General features: G+C 32.3%; 1 protein-coding gene and 1 pseudogene across 1 annotated transcript; one reads left to right on the top strand and one right to left on the bottom strand.

Annotated features, from left to right (window-relative positions):
• Positions 1 to 1,479: 1,479 nt before the first annotated feature.
• On the bottom strand, positions 1,480 to 5,549 carry LOC120137571 (annotated as a pseudogene).
• A 4,688-nt stretch (positions 5,550 to 10,237) lies between these two features.
• On the top strand, positions 10,238 to 16,470 carry LOC120137570. Its single transcript, XM_039153296.1, has 9 exons — positions 10,238 to 10,451; positions 11,046 to 11,208; positions 12,498 to 12,672; positions 13,309 to 13,367; positions 13,972 to 14,793; positions 15,204 to 15,341; positions 15,441 to 15,716; positions 15,842 to 15,898; positions 16,214 to 16,470. The coding sequence occupies exons 2-9, from the start codon at positions 11,080 to 11,082 to the stop codon at positions 16,394 to 16,396; spliced, it is 1,839 nt and encodes a 612-aa protein (XP_039009227.1). The 5' UTR covers positions 10,238 to 10,451; positions 11,046 to 11,079; the 3' UTR covers positions 16,397 to 16,470.
• Positions 16,471 to 19,974: the final 3,504 nt, after the last annotated feature.

Here is a 19,974-nt window from a genome sequence, read left to right as displayed (position 1 = left end):
TTTTGATCCCTGTGCTTTTGAAATTTTAATCTTAATTCAATAATATAAAGACAATATGACTACATTATTGAATTTATAACAACTAAATTATAAAACTATATGAATTAAACCTAAAACCGTATACAATATAAGAATTAATAATAGAATTTAATTATTATTTAAATTAGTATTATTTTTTTAAAGTGAAAAACCAAAATATTAAATTATATTACAAAGACTAAATTACAACTTATCCATAGGATAGGAACTAATAAAATATTTAACCTTTTTAGTTGGGATAAGCCCTAGTTTAATTATTCTCCTTATAACAATCCTGTGAAAATTATAAAATTTGTATTGATAAGATTGAAGTTTTCAGTACTTCATTTTTAGGTAAACTACACGTTTAATCACTAAACTATAAAAATATACAATTATAAAATTTTTTGAATTAATTTATATTAATCATTTGACATTTTTACTGATTTAAAGTGAAATTAATTATTTTTTCCTTCTTGTGGTATTTATTTATTTCCACTCCTTTTTTCAAATAAACTTTAATAATTTTCTTCTCTCATTTTAACTCACTTTCGATATTTTATTTTTATATATTTTATCTGATTATTTTAAACATCCAAATGATCATTTCATTATCCTTTACTAGTTTTTTTATCACATTAACCCTATGAGTGAAAAAATAACTTCTAAAATACAAAAATATTTTTTGAGTAAAAATTGTTTAGTAAAATAAGCCAACAAATGATTTCGAGAAGTAAAAGAGTTATAAACAAGTTCTATTGATATTGAGTATAACTCCCAAGATATGGTTTTTAATTGATATTTCAATATTTCTGGAGTTAATTCCTAATTAATCTGTGATAACAACTCAATTAATTTTTATAATATAGAATTACAGACAAATAATAGTATAGATTTAAAACTCCGAATTTATTAACGATACATGATAAAAAAAATTAGATACCGAAGTGAGGAAACGGAATAGTTCAAGGACTGAATCACAAATAGAGTATGGGATGGTAACCAGCATCGTAATATCAAACAATAAATCAACCATTTTTATCTGGTTCATTGGACTTCAAGTTGACACAAATGCTGGTGTGGGGTAAATGCTATTCTAACTTCGGGAGCTGAGTTTAGCCTTGTTGACTAGAACCTTCTAACCTCGGGAAAATAGCATGTAGCCACTCATTCGATTAGGATCGCTGCCCTACCAAGTCCCGGGAAGACAAACCCGTCGGTTATCCAAGAAAAAACATACCGAATGGAGAATGAGTGTCGATGATATAAAGGTAATACAAATGCGATACACACTAGCATGGATTCTATAAGGTCAACAAAATATGCATGGATGAGTAGACAAGAAAGTAAATACCTATTTGGGCAGTGGCAAAAGAAGAGGCAAAACTAATCATTAGTGAAAGTGAATCACATTACTCACCTACGATATCCGGATAGACAGGCATGTTGACCAAACAATGAATGACAAATTCTGCCAGTTAATACCGAGTTATTTGCTGCAGCATTTGTGAACTAGCTGCTTGTGAAACCAATTGCTCGGAACTTGGTGAAGGACTCAATAAATGGTTTGATGCAGCAACTGGGTTGCCAAGACCTTGTATTATCATTTCTTTACGATTTCTTACGTTTGCTTCAGGCTGCGATGATTCCATCAGTGCTCGTATCTAATCAAGTCATTTGGATAGAAGTATCAAGTCATTAGGAGAGTAAGATACTTATTATACTTTCAAACTGAAAATTTCACACACCATATCAAGACGCTTCATGTGGAGGTCACTGGATAACTGCATATTTGAAAACAAGATACAGCATCATCGATTGTAATCTTTCTTGTTTTGCAAATAATCAAATATTTTCATATAAAGCAAAAAACAAATAACATCAGCACAAATGCCAAATGCTTGAGAGGATAGCTCAGAAGGTTTCAAGCTAACAGACAAAGTAAAATGTGGAAGATTAATATCGAGAAAGTAAATTTCGACTACCAAAGATAGGTGCTAAATGATGAGTTCTTAACACTAAAAGGAAATTTGAATTCACATACACACTGAAGTCAAAATTCTAAGACATTTTGAGCACTGACATCTCATAAACAACCAACGGAAATGCTTACTGGGCTTGTATGATTCGTCTCTTCACTTGAAAATCCTGGAACAGTCAATGTCCAGTTTTTCTCTGGAAATAACCCATGTTCAACATTCATTATAGCTCCATTGGCTTCACTAAAGGATGAAGAAACTATAATAGGTTATCTTATGCAGACTCAACATCTAAAATTTTGCAATACTGAAGTAATACATACTTCATCGAAATGTACATGAGATAAGAGTGAATCAGAAGCAACTATTGGAAGGAAATATTAAGCATGGATCATAGTAAGTTTTTCAAATTCTACTGACCGCCAGCAACATGATGTATAAAGTTGTAAATGTAAGCTTAAACTCGCATATAGTTATTAATATGAAAGCATGAAGTAACTTTGCACAATTTTGTAAAAGAGAGAAATCAGTGAACACAGGTTCCATTACGGAAAACTTCAAATCATATAAAACTTAGATATTTCAGAAATTTACCCAATGTAATATATATTGTACCATCACATCAACACAACTCTTACAAAGAAATGAAAAAATAGTGAAGCACAAACCCAAGTGTAGCAAGAGATCCTTGGACTCTAATGTTGTCGATTTCCTATGCTTTGCCATACTGCATGCAAATGTTGTCACCTGAAAATGAGTAAAATGGTGCAAGTTTTAAACAAAGAAGATTATTGCTAAACAGCTGATGAATGCACCAAATGGAAGTAGGACACAGAGAAGAATAAGAAGACAACAGTACATATGGACAGTTTAATTGTAAAGCTGTGTGACTGTGAGTAAATGGCTAGTTGGCATTAACTAACAGAAAAACTTAACTTTTATTACAAAAATTACCAATTAAAACAATTTCCCCCCATCAAAATGTAGCCATAAAGATCAAATAACTTAAACAAACCCACTGTCTTCTAAACCATCCAGTGTGAGCCCAAAATATTTGATTTCTCTTCAGGCTAAGCACATAATATTGCAGGAAGAATTTCATGGAGTTCTTAAAAAATATTTTGCAATATTCAAGCAACATCTGACAAAAAAGACCCCAAAGCTAATCATGTCCATGTTTATAACAGCTAAGCCTCTGACATTATTTATATTATGATTTGAGGTTAATTACCACCAGAAACTGAGTAATAGGTGCAATATATCCATGAGTCCAAACACAGGAAGGCAAATATCAGCAAGGTAAAGCCCTTAAAGTAGAGCCTTACATAGTCTATGATATGAAGTCATCAGCAATGTCCAGAAGTAGTTCTTCAACTTCTGGTTCAAGCTTACCTTGAGAATCAACCTGAGCACAGCAAAAAGATGAATGATACAATTTAACACAAAAGGAAGAAAACCATTGGAACTAAAAGAATAACAAAAAAAAATAGTTAAAAGCAGGATAAACCTGTGAAACCAGATCCTGTATCTTTCTCTTTCCAAGAAGTTGGTTAGTCGCCTCAGTTCCCTGGCTCGAGCTTCTCCCAGGTGTAGTTGTCCCAGATGGAGTTGCATTCAGGCTGCGATCCTGTCAAACTGAAGGTTTTCTGGTCTTCAGGTCCAGACATTCTAGGAGACTGCTGCTGTTGGGGTTGATGCAACGGTGGTTGTTGAGGATGTTGTTGCAATAGTTGTTGCTGCTGCTGCTGCATTTGAGGATGTCCCATTCGTGATTGCTGTTGTATGAGCTGAGACAATTGTTGAGGGTTCAAGGACATGGGATTTGGTGCAACTGAGGGGAAGAAGATGCCAGTTGCTGTTGCAATAGGGTCTGTGGTTGCCTCTGAAGGCAGAATGAAGGTGAGCCCGTACCAGACATGGACGGCATTTGCTTCAACCGCTGCTGCTGCAAGAGAGAGTTCCGCATCATACCCGCCTGTCCATTCTGAGCCAATCCTGATAACTGAGAGTTGATAAAGGCTTGAGATGTTCTTGGTAAGCTTTGAACCTCTAGTTTATAAAGGAGATATTGCTACTGAGATAATCATAAAGTGCACAGATTAACCGAAAGACATGCATTAAACCCACATAGTAAAATCCCTTAAAACATTGCCCGCCCATGAAAATTTTCCTCATAAAGGTGGCAATGGCATAACAAGACAGGTTCAACAATAATTAAAGGGGGCAATATAGCATATCTGGACACCTGGTTATACTTTAGCTTTATTAATGGATTTAAAATAGCATGCCATAGGTAATCTCGCATTTTTCCCAAAATAGCCCAAGAGAAAGTAGGCCATTTCCAATAAAAGCATTATGAGGGAATAGAACACAATAATCATACATTAAAAGATGCGGAATCGCCAATCAACAATGAAATCTCTAAGCTGAAAATGCAAAAGATGTCAAAACATCTTAGCTAAGATTCAAATTCTGCCAATTTACAATACGGAGAAGTTTGTCAAACAATATGAATGGCTATTCAACCACAAAATCATAGTATTGAGTCCCAACTTCTCGCCAGCAGACAAGATACTTAACAATGATGAAGTCCATGTACTTTTCATTTGCACATTCAAGCAATTTTTTGCAATTTAGAGGGCGAAAAGTTCAGATGAATGTCATGAAAAGTGATCACCACCCAGTTTCATGCATCACAACTAAAGATCTTATTCCAATTGAAAAATGGTAAAGGATTATATCTAATAGGTTGTTGAATAACCTCCAAGGTATAACGTCTAGACCAAAGGAGATGAATTGTTTAAATTTGATGTTAAACATAGTTGATTCTTGATATATACAATATTCATGGAATTTAGCTAACAGTTACAGAAACCCAATTTGAAATAACCTCAGAAAATTGATGCCATGCGAGTATCCAAGAAGATACAGATTTCTGTTTCACTTCTTAGGTATTAATCCTATACGTATTACAGAAAATGTTCGTAACCTAAATCTGAAATTTTCTGGTTATAGGAATAAATAACTAGAACTTCTCTTGATTTAGGCTCAGCAGACCAAAGAAAATGAAAAGAGAACATATGTTTTTCAAAATTAAAAAGCATTGCTAATTTGTTATGTAAGAAGACACTACTGTTTTAAAGCGAATTGAAGTCTCAAAATTGTTAACGTATTAGTATGAACTTTAACCTCCATATCATTAGATAAACTAAACAGGCTAGATATGCAGATGACAGTGATTTCTACAGTTAACCTATTAAAACGGGACAAAAATAGAAAGAAGAAAAGCACTCTGTTACTCTACCTATCAAAGGGAAATTGGTCAACCCATTCCTGAGGAGACGTAAGTTGAGTTTGTTGTGATAACTGCTGCCTCATCTGTCCCTGATTCATCCGCTGTTGAGCATAAAGAGCTCCATTAGCCCTTAGTTGTGAACTCAAATTCATCATCCCCGTTGCCTGCATCCCGTCCAAAGACTGCCCAGTGGGATTTCCCGGATGAAACTGAGATCCTTGCACCAAGACAGCCTCGGCTACATCAAAAAACTCAAATGATTTTAGAAAAGAATAATAAATTCAGTAAGCAAGACATGAAACTAGTTAGAAATATTCTCTATGAAGCCCTAGTCGTAATATATTCTGTAATGGTTAGAATATTACAATTAAATTTTTCATTACCATGAATTTAAAATGAACATTCGGTTTATTCCAAGGCATTGTTAAAATCGTATAACTTTAGCTGATTAAAAACGAAAACATAATTAAATTGCTCTGTACCCTTCAGCAGCTCCAAAATTCTAAAGGACTAGAAATAAAGCAAGTGTTGCTTTCAACAAGCAAGGAAACCACTCGTGAACACCAATATATTAAACTAGACTTATCAAGATTCAAGACACTAACCAACAGTAAACATCAATCACCTATAATTTAGCCGACTGTAAAATCTCAAGTACATTAACTAACTTAATCATGTACTAAAACGTGCAAAGAATTCTCATCAACCTCCTGCACCGCACCCTCCAACACCATGGAAAGGAAAAGCAGAAAGAGACAAAAGAAACACCAAAAATTTCAAATTGCACCAGGAAATTCTTCAGAAATCAATACGGTACACTTGCATCCAAATTTGAGGAAAAAATAATTAAAAAAATCCATCAGAGGAAGAAACAATTTAGCATCAACAAGAAGTCAAATTCAAACTCTAACTAGTACCCAAAGTAGCAACTGTATAACTTTAAACTACTTCCCATTTTCAAGCAAAATATATTGATTTCAATAGCAACAAATTCATTAAAATTTAGACTAAGATGAAAATAAAGAAAATGCCTTTGAAAGCTAGAAAATTCAAATTTCCCAAGAGTACCTAAAAACATACATACCGAAAGTATATGTTGGACATCTTTTTTATATTTAAGCCATACTGAAATGATCTTTGAGTATTGTTGTTTGCCTTTTTTAGTTGAAAATGATGTGTGGGACAAATTGGCAGAAATGCTGCTTTAGCTTTTGGATTTATTTAAGCACCATAAGCTTAAGATCTCAAAATAGAGGTAGTGATTGTCCTTTTTGTTTTCTTATCTAAAATAACATCTAACCCAATGGGCTAGTGATTAAAAAAATAAAATGCATCGTATCAAAATTAACTTCCACATTTATCAAAATTATTATTTTTTTAAGTATTTTAGTTCATGATATTTTATTTTGGGATAAAAAAATTATCTGTTGATGAAATCATTAGTTAGCAAAAGATTAATATTATAAAATATGACTTTTCTACCTAAAATGAAATATTAGGGGATAAAATGTTTCAAAAAAATAATAAGATTCAAAATGACTATTTAATCAAACATTATAGACTTTTTATCCTAAAATGAAACATCGAGCCCAAAATGTTAAAAAAAGAATACATATCAAAATGACGTTTAATAAATGTTGAGGGCTAATTTTAATGTTATATCACAATAAAAAGATTTAAAAAATTATTAAGTCTTAATATAATATATGGCTTAATAATAAAATAAGTTCTTAAACTATATGCCTTTTCTCAAATAGGTGTCCAAACTTTTTTTTGAATCATCTAGGTGTCTCGCATTACAAACGTTATCATTTTAGGTGTATGATACATTTACAATAGCTTGCAGCGGTCTTGTTTACGTTGGGCTACGGCTGAATGGCACTATGCTTAAAGGAAATACATGTAAAAAGAATATACGTACAACTTCTTTCCTTCTACAGTATAATGGCAGAATCAGAGCTCATCCCTCTGATACAAAATGAACAAAACCAAACCTTTGCTCTTGCCATTTTCTTCGGCAGGAAAGAATATAACCTAGAGGGTAGAAGATTCTCTCTAAGAATGTGTGAAGGTTCTTGATAAAGAGATTGAAAATACCAATCTTTCTTGGAGAAGGATCTCTTTCAGGCCACATTATCCTCACTGCTTTTCCCCTCAGCCAAGTGTGATTTAGACGATCTAAAGCTTTACATGCTGATCAAAAACAGATGATAAATCTCTTGTTAAAAGAAAACAAAGAAACGAATAATGAAGATGTCATGCTTACTTGAACAGATTCACAGAAAAATAGTATAATCAAAACAAGAAATAACCCAATTCTTTACACGAAGAAAAAAACAATTCCAAGAAACTAGCTTTGGAAAACGAAGGCAAGAAAAAAGTAAAGGAGGAAAGATACCATGATAGTTGGAGTAAAGAACTAACCGGATTAATAAACAAGGAAGATATCAAGCTTAAACCCCGAGAGAAAGAAAGCATTTTTGGTTCGTTTAAGGGTGAGGAGGTGTAATACGCTATGCTAATATATACTATTTGCTCGAACGTACAGCGCTTAAGATTTTCTTGGTTCTCTTTGTTCACACTTGTTTCAAATACAATAAATTTCTGAGTTCAAACTGTAAAGTCTAAAGAATTTAAGGACATGTAGAGTAATTTTACTATTTTGACGGACATGTTCGTGAACACTAACTAACGTGGTGAATGCTAAACAAACATGTTGACGATCATTAAATGTATATGTTTGCGAACTCTAAACGAACTAAATATGTTCATAACGGTAAACAAACCAAACACAAACACCTTAAAAAAATAATATAAAGAACTTAAGGACATGTAGAGTAATTTTACTATTTTGACAGGCATGCTCGCGAAATCTAACTAACGTGGTGAATGCTAAACAAACAAGTTGACGACCATTAAATGCATATGTTCGAGAACACTAAACGAACTAAATATGTTCATAAACAGTAAACAAAACAAACAAATGAACACAAATTTGATATTAAAAATTTAGACGAACACAAAATAAATGTAAATTTTTTTAAAAATAATATACTAACCCAAATAAAATTTTAATTCAAACTCGATTCATTTACGTAATCGATTGGGCTCGAAAGTTGGGTGTCTTCGAAATATGAGCTTTTAAAAATTCAATTTGTATTTTCTGAATGCCTTCTTCCCAGGAAAAAGGAGCCAAAGTTCCACTTTATGTAGCATTTGGTATTTGCCACCTCACACATGATCTTTTCTAAACTTGGATTAACCTCGTATTATTTTTTCAATAATGCACAAATATTTAAATTTAGGATAAACTACAAACTTTTTTTTTCTAAACTTTTTTTTTTCAGTTTTATAAACATATAATCACTCGGTTTAAAAACATAAATTTTAGTCACTTACGTTATCATTTTATTAAGATTTGATTAATGAAAAATTAGCTGAGTTTGATGACGTGACACATCAGTAAAAATGTTTAATATTTATTTTAACCCTTAAACTTTAAATAAATTATTAATTATGGATCTTTTGTAAATCCAAAATATTTTCAGGATTCAATATCAATTTACCCTGCAACATGGTGATTGAACGTTTATTTTCAAATAATTGAAAGTATTTAGAAGATGTACTATTTTATAATTACCTTAGTTTAATAAAAAATAGAGTTAAAACGTGACTTATTTTAATATTAAACCGAGGCACATAAAATACCACATAATATTTATATTTAATAAAATAAAAATTAATTTTTAAAATTTATTATTTAAAATCTATACCCAAAACCCTATACTAAAACTTAAACCCTAAATCCTTCGAGTCTGCAAATTAGTTGGACGGCATGAAATTCTTTCACAAACAACGACAACGAAGATCTTGTAAACATGTTCCAAGAATTCAAAACATATACCAAACCTGTTCTAAGATCTTGCAAATTCTTCGAATAGTCATTTATTTTATTAATAGTACTCATCTTGAAATCTAAATTTTTTTCAATTAGTGATGTTTTTATTGATGATTTCAACCTTAAAATTTTATTTATACTCACATTATTCAAAAATTTTATATGATTAACATACACATGTCCACTCTTAAAAATATTTATGAATCCACCCCTCCCTAAACCCCATAAGAATAATTGATTCCAAAAAAACAAGCCAACTTAAGGCAAAGTTACAAACACTCCAAACGGAGTGATCACAGGAGCTAGCAGAGAATAATGTTGATAATAAGCATGTTAATAATAATGTTGATAACAAGCCAACAAACCCCATGAAACTAAAAATCACACATTTAAAGCAATTGGAATTGTAATGATAAATATCAGTGAAGAAAGTTGCATTTCTAGGAAGGCACTTTGTCAGTGATTCAAAAATGGAGTTTTCTTTTTCAGTGGTCTTAAGTGCAGTGAACAAAGTTTCATCATTAGTAACTTCGTAAAAACATTAAACATGACGGAGAGAAATTGGAGGAGGAAGGAGAAGAAAAAAAAGAAAGAAAAAGAAAAAAAAGAAAAGAAATATATTTTTTATTTAGATTAAAATAACATCATTTTTTATTTAAATTTAGTTTTTATTAGAGATCTAAAACTATTCCGTTTTGATATAAGTTTCCATGTCACAACATCGTTAAATTTTTAATAACAGAGTGATAAAAAATTAAATATATAAAATTTAGTTATTAAATTGAAAACATTTAAAATATAGTGAATGAAATAGAAGAGAGAGTAAAGTTTAATGAGTATATTTGTAATTTACCCGTAATATTATTATCTTGTTTAGAAACAAGAGGAAAATCGAGCTGAACAGAATTTATTCTGTAAACCGTACACAAAAAAGACAAAAAAAGGCCTTCCCGGACTCGACGCCATTTTGTAAAATCGGAAATAAATAAAATTTCAATTCCGGATCTGTATGACTGTAAATTCAGCGTACTGAAAAAGCGTGACAAAAACAAAACTCGCTCTAATCGCTCGCGAAAAAGGAAAAAAAATTCACTGAAAAATTCCTTTTCTTATTCTCGAAGTTTCCCTCTCATTTCCGTTAACTCCTTTTTTCAACTCAGTTTTAACGCCTCTCGCTCACTACTAATCAGCCACGTTGTGCCCTTTTCGTTTGGTTTACCGTTTGGAGGGGGCTGAGTAAACTCGGTCAGCAAGTCCTATGGTGACAAACCCCTTAATCTTTTCTCTGTTTTCTTTTGAAATTACTTTTTTTGTGTAGTTAAAATGCTATTTATTTGATCAATTATAGAAATATGCGAGGTTTTTGTTTGTTATTTCTTTTATTTTCTCGTTCAGTTGTATGTAAATATAAGTAGTTAGAGCAAACTACGCTTATTTTACTTTTAGGTTGTTAGAATTTGAGAATTAGGGTTTGCATTCATCGGATTGTGAATTCTGCTGCATGACAGTAGCTATCATATTTTTTTCCTCCTGAAGTGGAAATTTTAATGTATTTGTTTGATTTGTCGCATGTAGTTCATTAATTTCTTTATCATTAATGTATATTATACAGTGTGTTAAAATTTGGACTGTTTTCGGTGAATTTGGTAATCAATTCAAGAGATCAGGTTATTTGACTGTTGAGCAAGTAAAGTTTAAGTGACTTAATAACATATATCTATATCGGAACTGCAAATTTTGAATTTTGTTTGCTCTGTTTTCTTCTATTTCATGCATGTATGAAACTCTCATTTTTAAATGGAATTGAAAATTGATGTATCCATCATTCGACCCCTTTTTTTGTTTTGGCTTCCAGTTTTTGTTTTCGAGCAGCGTGTCTTGGATTTTACATGGGAAAAGTGGTTGAAGTTGAGGGAAATTGTGACGGGAAATTTAAAGTGACTGGCCTTGAGAAAAATAACTCTGTTTTGTATTCGCCAAGGCATGTCGCTGATCCAGTCGTTTACAAGCTCGTCCGGGTACCTCTGTCAGCAAATGTTATTCTAATTTTCATTTTCTCCTGACATACAAATAACTTGTGCCTTCTTCCCACTTTTTCTTTTTTTTATCGTGTGTGTGTGTTTGTGTGTGTTCAAGAATGTTGAGTTGAATTTTCTTTAGCTTGATATTTGATATACATTAACGTAAAAAAAATCAATGAGGAAGTTATTTGACTGTGTGTCAGATAGAAGATATTGGAAGTGTTATATCGAGCTTCCTAAACTGCCAGATGTTAATTACTTGTCCTTTCTATATTAAAATATATTGGGCCAGATTTGCTTGTTCTTGAAAGGCAAATTATTTTGGTGAATAGCTACCATCTATTATTTTGAAAACTATAACATGTAGAAGTTAGTTGAATGGCGAGGTTAGGATGACCTGAATGCTGGCTGGGTTCTGTTGACATCATTTGTTCATACCAAAATATCATTTAGAAGAGAATACAATATTTATGATCAGCCTTGGAAGAGTAGGGTTTTAAAGGGGGATACCATATTCTTAGTATAATGTTCATTTTGTCTTTGTAGTTGTTAGTCATGTTTGAGCTTTTGCTTAGTTGAAACTAGTTGACGTCTGGTAAATTGACCTGCTTTGATTTGCTTGGATCTTTTTTTTTTTGAAGTGTGTCAGGTTATCAAGTTTGTTATAAAAGGAAAAGGGAATTATCTTTTTACATAACTGAATGAAAGGGATATATATTTTTCTCCTCCTTTTTCCCAGAAAAATGAGAAGAAAAAATAACACCTGTAGCTCGACTGCTATTTTTTTTTAAAAAATGTTGCACTGCCAGTGGCCTTTACTCAACAAACATATACAGTCTTTTGAATTCTACCAAAAGTATTGGAATATTCAAGCTCTTATTTATTTGAAAATTATATGTCCATAGTTAATTTTATGCTGAAAGTGTGGACAAATAGCTTAAGAATTGATATATTCTAAGTTAAAACTAGTTAATGTCATTGTCTGGTAACTTGACCTGCTTCTATTAGCTTGAATCTTCGTTTTGAAGTATGTTTGGTTAGCAGGTTTGTTATGAAAGATTAAAAAGGGATGTATCTTCTTCCCCATGGAAAAAGATGAACAGGTTATTTTTTAAAAAAATGTTGTAGAGGTTTCTTGAGTTCCACCAAAAGCTCTGGAATATTCAAACTTTTATTTGATTGAAAATTTTAAATTCCTAGTTAATTATGTGCTGAAAATGTGGACATGTAGCTTCAGGTGTGATGTATTCTTATTTGCAATCTGAAATTGATATTTATCTTAATAGGTTGATGGGAACGGGCGATTAGTACCTGCGACAGATGATGAACTGATGGAGGTTGAAGGTTTGCTGGAAAATGAGAAGCGTGAGACCCATTTTGTTGCAGACACTGGGCAGGCTTTAGGGTGTATTTCTAATGAAGTGTTGTCCTCTGGCATGCCTCAGTTAGAAAGTTCTGAAGGTATGCTTTTCTTAGCCCTACATCATGAACAATTTTAAAACCTATTGAAATTGGATAAGAAAGTCTATCTCTACTGATTGGAACTACTACCGGAGAATTGAATTTCATAATTAATTGAATTTGTGATTTTAATTGTATTTTAATCTGCGCCGATGGTCATGGTTGATTTTTTAGCATTTTTTGTGTATTTCTGTTATGCTTTATAAAATTTTCTGTTTGGATTAAGTATGCAGCTTACATCTTCCCTTATATACATAAATAATTACATTAAATGATGCCAAATGTCAGGTAGGTACAGTCTAAGTGATGAAGACTTGTACAAGAAAATTTTCCTGGAAGGAGCAAAGCCCATGGAATTGGCAAAACCAGTACTAAAAGAAATATATTTTTAAAACAGTCTCCCTGGAATTAAAATAAGACACAATATAAGAAAAGGTTAACTTCAAGCTTTAGCTTTGGGTTTGAAGATGGGTTAACTTCAAGCTTTAGCTTTGGGTTTGAAGATGTTTTAGGTATTGATTGCTGGCGTTGCTTCTGGTTTTGCTGTATCAGCTTTAGCTTTGGATGAATAATTGTGTGTATTCGTTGTGATATTTGTAGATTTTTTTAGTTTTCTGAATGATTTATATTTTCCAGGTTTGTCACAATCTGAGAAGACGAAAGCTGATACTGAAAAATTAAGTGCACAGTGTGAGGTACTCCTAATTTTTGTTGCACTTTGCTTCTTAACTTTCTTTAAATGGATTAATGGATGCTTATCATATTTGCATGTTAAGCGTGCTTAGGCTTAATATTTTTTAGTTTATGTTGATAATCTATTCGTGAGTTTTGATGCTTTAGGAGGGCCTTAATTCTTCTTATCTTGGAATTTGCAGAACTTATGTCTTGTGGGAATAATCTTTTAGTTGTTAAAGCTACTGCATATTCTAACATATCTTGTGGGAGGGATGGTATCTACTATTTCTTCACATTGTGTTCCGTATACTAATAGTTTTTAGGTTCTTTTCTCTTTGCTTTTGATCTTTCTTTGTTTCTTCCTCTACTTGTGTTCAAGCATGTGATGGATTTGAAGTTAATTGTTTTAACATTAATTGAACTATTAATTATCTTGGATCCAACTTGGCCTTAATATCTCGTATGATACATTGAAGAAATGTTGCACAAAATCAAACATTAAGAGAGGCTCTGCTTAGCATGTCTACCTCCTGATCATTATTCTGCTTATATGCATGTAGACAGCTACTGGTCTGGAGAGCATAATAAATTGCCTGAGAAGTTCCAATCTTTATTTATTTGCAGGAAACTGTTCCTTGTGGGGCACAAAGCTTGAGTGATGATCATGCTACACAACCTGGGAGTGTTGGGGAGTGCTTAAAGCCTCTGGATGGGCCAATGCAAGGTGGATCATCAACTTCTGCAGGCTGTATTAGTTCAAAACCTGATTTTTACAAGTTGGAGGGTGAAATATGCTTGGATAATTTATCAATTAAAGAACTTCATGAAGTTTTTAAGGCAACATTTGGGCGTGCTACAACTGTTAAGGACAAGCTGTGGCTTAAAAGAAGGATTGCCATGGGATTGACTAATTCTTGTGATGTTTCAACTACAACTTTCGTAATTAATGACTATAAATTGGTGAAAAAGGAAAATAAAGATAATGCTAACTATGTGAATCTTGCCACTGGGAAAGAATGCTCGGCAGTTGCTGTTGAATACAATGGGGATGTGCTCAACAGCCTTAGTCAAATTGATGAGCATCAAACTGTTTCAGCGATGAGACCAGGAAGTGATGTTGAAAACAATTTTGCAAATGAAGATCTTGCTGCAGATCAGAGAGCTGCAAAGAGAGTCCGGAAGCCAACAAAGCGGTATATTGAAGAACTTTCTGAAGCAGAGTCCAAAGAGTACAGTGGCAACAGTGGCCGGTTACTTGCTTCAACTAAAAACATTGGGATTAGATCCATGCCTTCAAAATCTCATGCGAGGCTTGCTAGAAATGCTTCCTTGGAAGGGAGAACTGTTATCACGAGGTTGGATTCCCTAGGGGGATTTGGGATTCAGGTTCCATGTGTTTATCGGGTTCGAAGAAGCCGACCAAGGAAGAATGTCATGGCACTTTTGGTATGTGAAAAGGATATGCTGTTTTTCTATCTCAGCAATATGATATTGGCTTTACATATCCAGATCCCTTAATTTGATATTTGCTTTTGTAACGATCATTTATATGTTCCCTGCTAGCTTTCATATGCTTCTGTAAAAGTGTGCATGTGTCTTGCAGCTCTAGTTTGTTTATTACTTTATTCATCACATTCATTTCTGATGTGAGCATTTTCAACTTGGTAATGACAATAACTTCTAAAATTTCAGAAGCATCACCTGGGAGTTGAATGTGTTGTTACTTCCCACTTTGACACATCTTTTACTGAAAGGGTGCCCACATTTGCTTTATTTGGAACCTATCACATGTGATGCTGGTGTCTTGTAGATGATAGATGATATGATATTGATGCAACCTGAATTGCCTTCTGCAGAAATTCCATCCGAGTGGCACGGGTATGACAGCTACATTTATAAAGAGGGGTCTTGATGTACATGGTTCTCGGATGGGCAATGAGAGTATGAACGAAGTTTTGGAAGCCAAATCTACTCCCGAGCAAACTACTCATCAGGTGAAAAGAGTAAATGATATCTACCACATGAACCATGTTACACCTTATACCTTATTTAGTTGATTGAAACTGAGCTCTATTTGCTTGTTAAACATTCAGTTTGTAGCTGAATCAAATAAAGAGAAATCATCAACCGATCTGGGGCAGAATATGGAGTTAAAATATGTAGATCCAGCAGGAGATACTTCAGATGATAATGTTGTTACAGTGCCAACAGCTAAAGGTGGAACTAGAAGGAAACATCATCGAGCTTGGACTCTTTCGGAGGTTATGAAGCTAGTTGAGGGTGTCTCTAAGTATGGTGCTGGCCGATGGTCAGAGATTAAAAGGCTTGCCTTTGCATCCTATTCGTATAGAACCTCAGTTGATCTCAAGGTGTGCATAGGGTACTTATGTCAGTAAATAACTGGTTAAAAAATGCAACCTTTTTGTTTGATTGAACACAGGAAACTGTACGAGTCTGGGAAGGATAATTTTTGCCGATAAATATTATTTTGCAGGACAAATGGCGGAATCTGTTGAAAGCTAGCTTTGCCCAGACACCTATGGACAAAGGGGTGAGATAGTTTTCTTTCCGATGGTTTTGTGCATACAAAATATTTCGCGTGAATCATCTGCTTTATGCCGATTTCAGTTGATTTAGTTTTGAGTTGAAGTAGTAGTTGAGTTTGCTATACAGTTCTGTGCTTCTATTGATCGATTCTGCTTTATTGTAAGTAGAAAGTTGTAACTTCAGTATGTATATATGTGTGTGTGTGTTACTTACACCTGTTTCATTTTATCCTTGTGGAAGAGACTCTTTTGAAACACCTGGCATGTGTGGTCTCATTAATTCCCATACATTTATGGTTCTGTTGTGTTTGGCGATGCAGGCGAATCCACGGAAGCATCCTTTGATGCCCATTCCAGCACCAATTTTGTTACGTGTGAGAGAGCTTGCCGAGATGCAGGCACAGGCTCCATCACCAAATCTCAGCGCTAGCAAGCTGTCGGCATGTGGTGGCGGTGGCAGTGGCGGAAGTGTAAATGAAACAAAACAAGGAGGATACCTGTAACATTGTAAATAAATAGATTTTAGTTGTCTAAACTAGAAATAATAGACTAATTCTCTGTTCTCTCGACAAAAAGAGGGAAAAAAGATGTCGACGGTTTGGTCTCAACAGGAACAGATAAGAGAAGTATGTGATAACATATGCAGTATTGAATGCTAAGTAGGGGTATTTCTTCTTCCAACCAGGAATGGACGTTTCAGAATTCAAGATATGGAGTAGAAAATTTGGGAACCTGTGAGTTTTACTTGCAAAGCAAGCAAACTATTCAATCTTCCTGTTTCTTAACGATGCGGTAATTAATGACTGTAATGATTGCTTGCTTGCAATTTTACAATGATTCACTTAAACAACTACTAGCTAACCTAAATTAGTAATTGAAGAGTTGGACACAAGCCTTTGTACTTGTAAAAAATATATATATGTATATGATATACGTTAGGGGGCTCGATTGAAAAAGATTACTATTAGGAGTTATGGTCTTTTTCGAAATTTATTTTCATGTTAGGTTTGCTTTGTTTTCAGTAGTGACTTTTTTCAAGCAAGATTTTGAGAATATAATTCCTGTACATTCCTTAAGTTTGTTCAAAAGCTTGTTTTCGAAATGAAGAAGTTTTTACGTTGTATGCTTTTAATTAAACAATTAATTATTTTGAGTGTAAAATTAGTAAATTATAAATATTCTTATACAATTCAAATAATATTTAAATTATATTATATATCATAAAAAAGTTAATATAAGATATTAAGTTATTAACTAGTGTAATTTTTATATATTGTTTAATCTATTAATTATATTGATAATAGGTTAAGTATAACTTTTTCTAAAAGGTGTAACGAAAAATAATTTTATAAATTTTTATGTAAATATTTTTCATTTAATATTCAAAGTCTAAAATAATTCATAAAGTTTATCTTGAACTCTTATTAACTAGAAACATACAATTATGCCGTCACGTAGGATTGAACTACGGACCTTGAGTTTACAAGACAGACGCTCTACCACTGAGCTATAAACCTATAGGGGGGTTTTCGTGGTCACGCTTGTGTCCTTTAATTTCTTTCTTGTTAAGGTGATATTTTATTATGAAAAGGATAATTGATGTGTATTATTTTATTTATTACTTCTTTTAAATCTGGATAGAATAAAATCTTTGAATTTCGAATGAAATTGGATTTCATCTTATCAATTCAGATTGTTGATTTTTTAATTTCATTTGAAAAGTATAGTATTTATTTATTTAGTTTTGGTTGCACTACAGTTTCAAAGCTTCACCTTGATTAATCTGGATCGACCCGGGCCATACACCTGGTTTTGGTAGGTGGATTTTTCAACAGGTATTTTTTGCATACACAAAGAATCGAACGTGAGACATTACTAAATCGATATCAAGCTGCTTAGCACTTAAACCAACCTGTTAGTATAGTATTTATTTTTGTATTATGGAATAAAATAGTTAAGATATTTTACCATGTGAGTGGGTGTGATTCTCAACATTTATTAGATTATGCCTCATCCTGTTAGGTTATTATTTCATTTTAAAGATTTGATATTTTGTTTCCATTAAGTAGGTGTTACTTGATATTTTCGTTTGAAGTTGTGGAATTATTTTCGAAAATATTTGCATTATATAAAAATTTAAAGGACACAAATATCTTCATTGCATAATTAGAAAATTAAATTGATTTTTAATTGAAGTAAATGGTTTGATTGATTGACCCTAGTAAAAGTCCCTTTTAAAAGAAATTAAGAGTAATTGTTCAAGTTTAAATTAAGATCTAATGTCAATAAAATTTGAATAACTATGCCATTTATCATCACATTAATAGTTGGTTGACATTGGATCAGTTAATAAAAATATAAATAGACTTGATAAATAAAAAGTTTGAAAATGATTATTATTTTAGATGAACTGTTAATAAATTGAAGATTAATAATTTTTTTAACAATTATACATTAATTTTTAAATGAAACAGACATACTCCTACGCAGGATTGAACTACGGGCCTTTAGTTTACAAGACTAACGCTCTACCACCAAGTTATAGAGTAGCGGCGGATCCAAAAATTTAAGAAATTATATCCAAAATTTTAGTATTCGTTTTTTTAAAATAATGAGTACGTAGAATTCTTTATTTTTCTTATCACATTAAACTAAATTTAACCAATTTCTCAAAATAATAGAGATGCACTTAGTCCTCTATTGTCTCATGCATCCGCCACTGCTATAGGGGCTGCTACGCTGATTAAGTCACGCTTTTAATTTTTAATTCTTACTTGTTAAGGTGATATTTTAAAATGAAACTTAACGTGTATTATTTTTTTGCTCCTTTTTCTCTATCCCTACTCATAGATGTAAATTTGAATCCATCAAGTGGTCTTAGCGGTAAAAAAAATATTATTCTCCCTAAAATTATAAGTTCAAACAACCGAAATTACGTAAAATTCACAATAATAATATAACCGAAGAAAGTATATATAAAAGGTAATTCTTTTCTTCTTATATTATTATTTTCTGTTCTATTAATATTAGTTAATAATCTCGATTCAATAAGCCTTACTTCCGTGATTAAATTATTGGCGCCGGTCTTACATTTTGTCTTTGTGGAATATGATTGTATCATGGGAGTAGTAGGAAGATCGACCTATTTCAAATATACATTATTATGGTAATGCCATGAAGTTGGGTTAAAAGAAGACAAGTTAAACGACAAGAAATGCTTAAATTTTATTTATTATTTAAAACTATTAAATGACATAAACTTAGTATAAATTTTTAAGAAAAATAAAAATTAATGAAAGATAGATAATTTATCTTAGATTAGATAGAGACGATACTCAGTTTTTTTTATATAAAAATTTTCTAAGCAAAATTGTGTTCATAACGTGTTATGAATCTATATAAATAGAGAACACAATGTAATAATGTACAATATTCTTTTGTTGTATATATCTCATGGGCTTGTGTACCCTTTTATAGGTACCAAAAGTATTTGTTGCAAGAACCTAATTAAAGATTAATGTTATTATACATTAATAATGTAAGTTAAGAAACACTTAAATGAATGTAAACATCCACTTTAATAAATATCATTAATAATAATGACAAAATTATTAACCATAATAAACTTCAAATCAGAAAGACAGATACCTAAACATTAATTTCCATCCTTTAGCCAATTGCCGATTCCCTCGAAAAAAACCAAACACACATAACCTAAGTGAGACCTCTTCAATGATCAAAAACGCAACTTTCCATGACCAAACGAATCTAACCCATTTCTTTTGCCCTATTAATTCTTGTCTAATCAGTACATATTCAAACTGGGTTTTCTTCGACGTTGAATTTTATTTAACACATGAACTTAGTATGCATATCTGTTAATATACAGCTCCTACTTTGATGTTGAATTTTACTTGATAGCAGGTTTTGATGTTCCTGTTTTTGTCTGTTTTCTGGGAAATATATGTCTTCGTCTTCCTCTGATTGGTCCAAATAAAGGCAACGTTTCAATTTGAAGACTTGGTGTGGAGATGTCATTGTCTCTTCGAATTCTTTATTTTACCCATATATATATATATAT

This window comes from Hibiscus syriacus, unplaced genomic scaffold (assembly GCF_006381635.1).
Source record: "Hibiscus syriacus cultivar Baekdansim isolate YM2019G1 unplaced genomic scaffold, ASM638163v2 tig00110674_pilon, whole genome shotgun sequence".
In the NCBI taxonomy this organism is placed as follows: domain Eukaryota; kingdom Viridiplantae; phylum Streptophyta; class Magnoliopsida; order Malvales; family Malvaceae; genus Hibiscus; species Hibiscus syriacus.
Note: the sequence above shows the minus strand (reverse complement) of the source record. Positions and strands in the feature narration are given on the sequence as shown.

Bases quoted from the DNA above. Each gene is read 5' to 3' on its own strand.
- LOC120137570 (XM_039153296.1), top strand. From the start codon at position 11,080: ATGGGAAAAGTGGTTGAAGTTGAGGGAAATTGTGACGGGAAATTTAAA. The intron at 11,209-12,497 runs GTACCTCTGTCA...TTATCTTAATAG, and splicing joins TCGTTTACAAGCTCGTCCGG to GTTGATGGGAACGGGCGATT. The intron at 12,673-13,308 runs GTATGCTTTTCT...TATATTTTCCAG, and splicing joins TCAGTTAGAAAGTTCTGAAG to GTTTGTCACAATCTGAGAAG.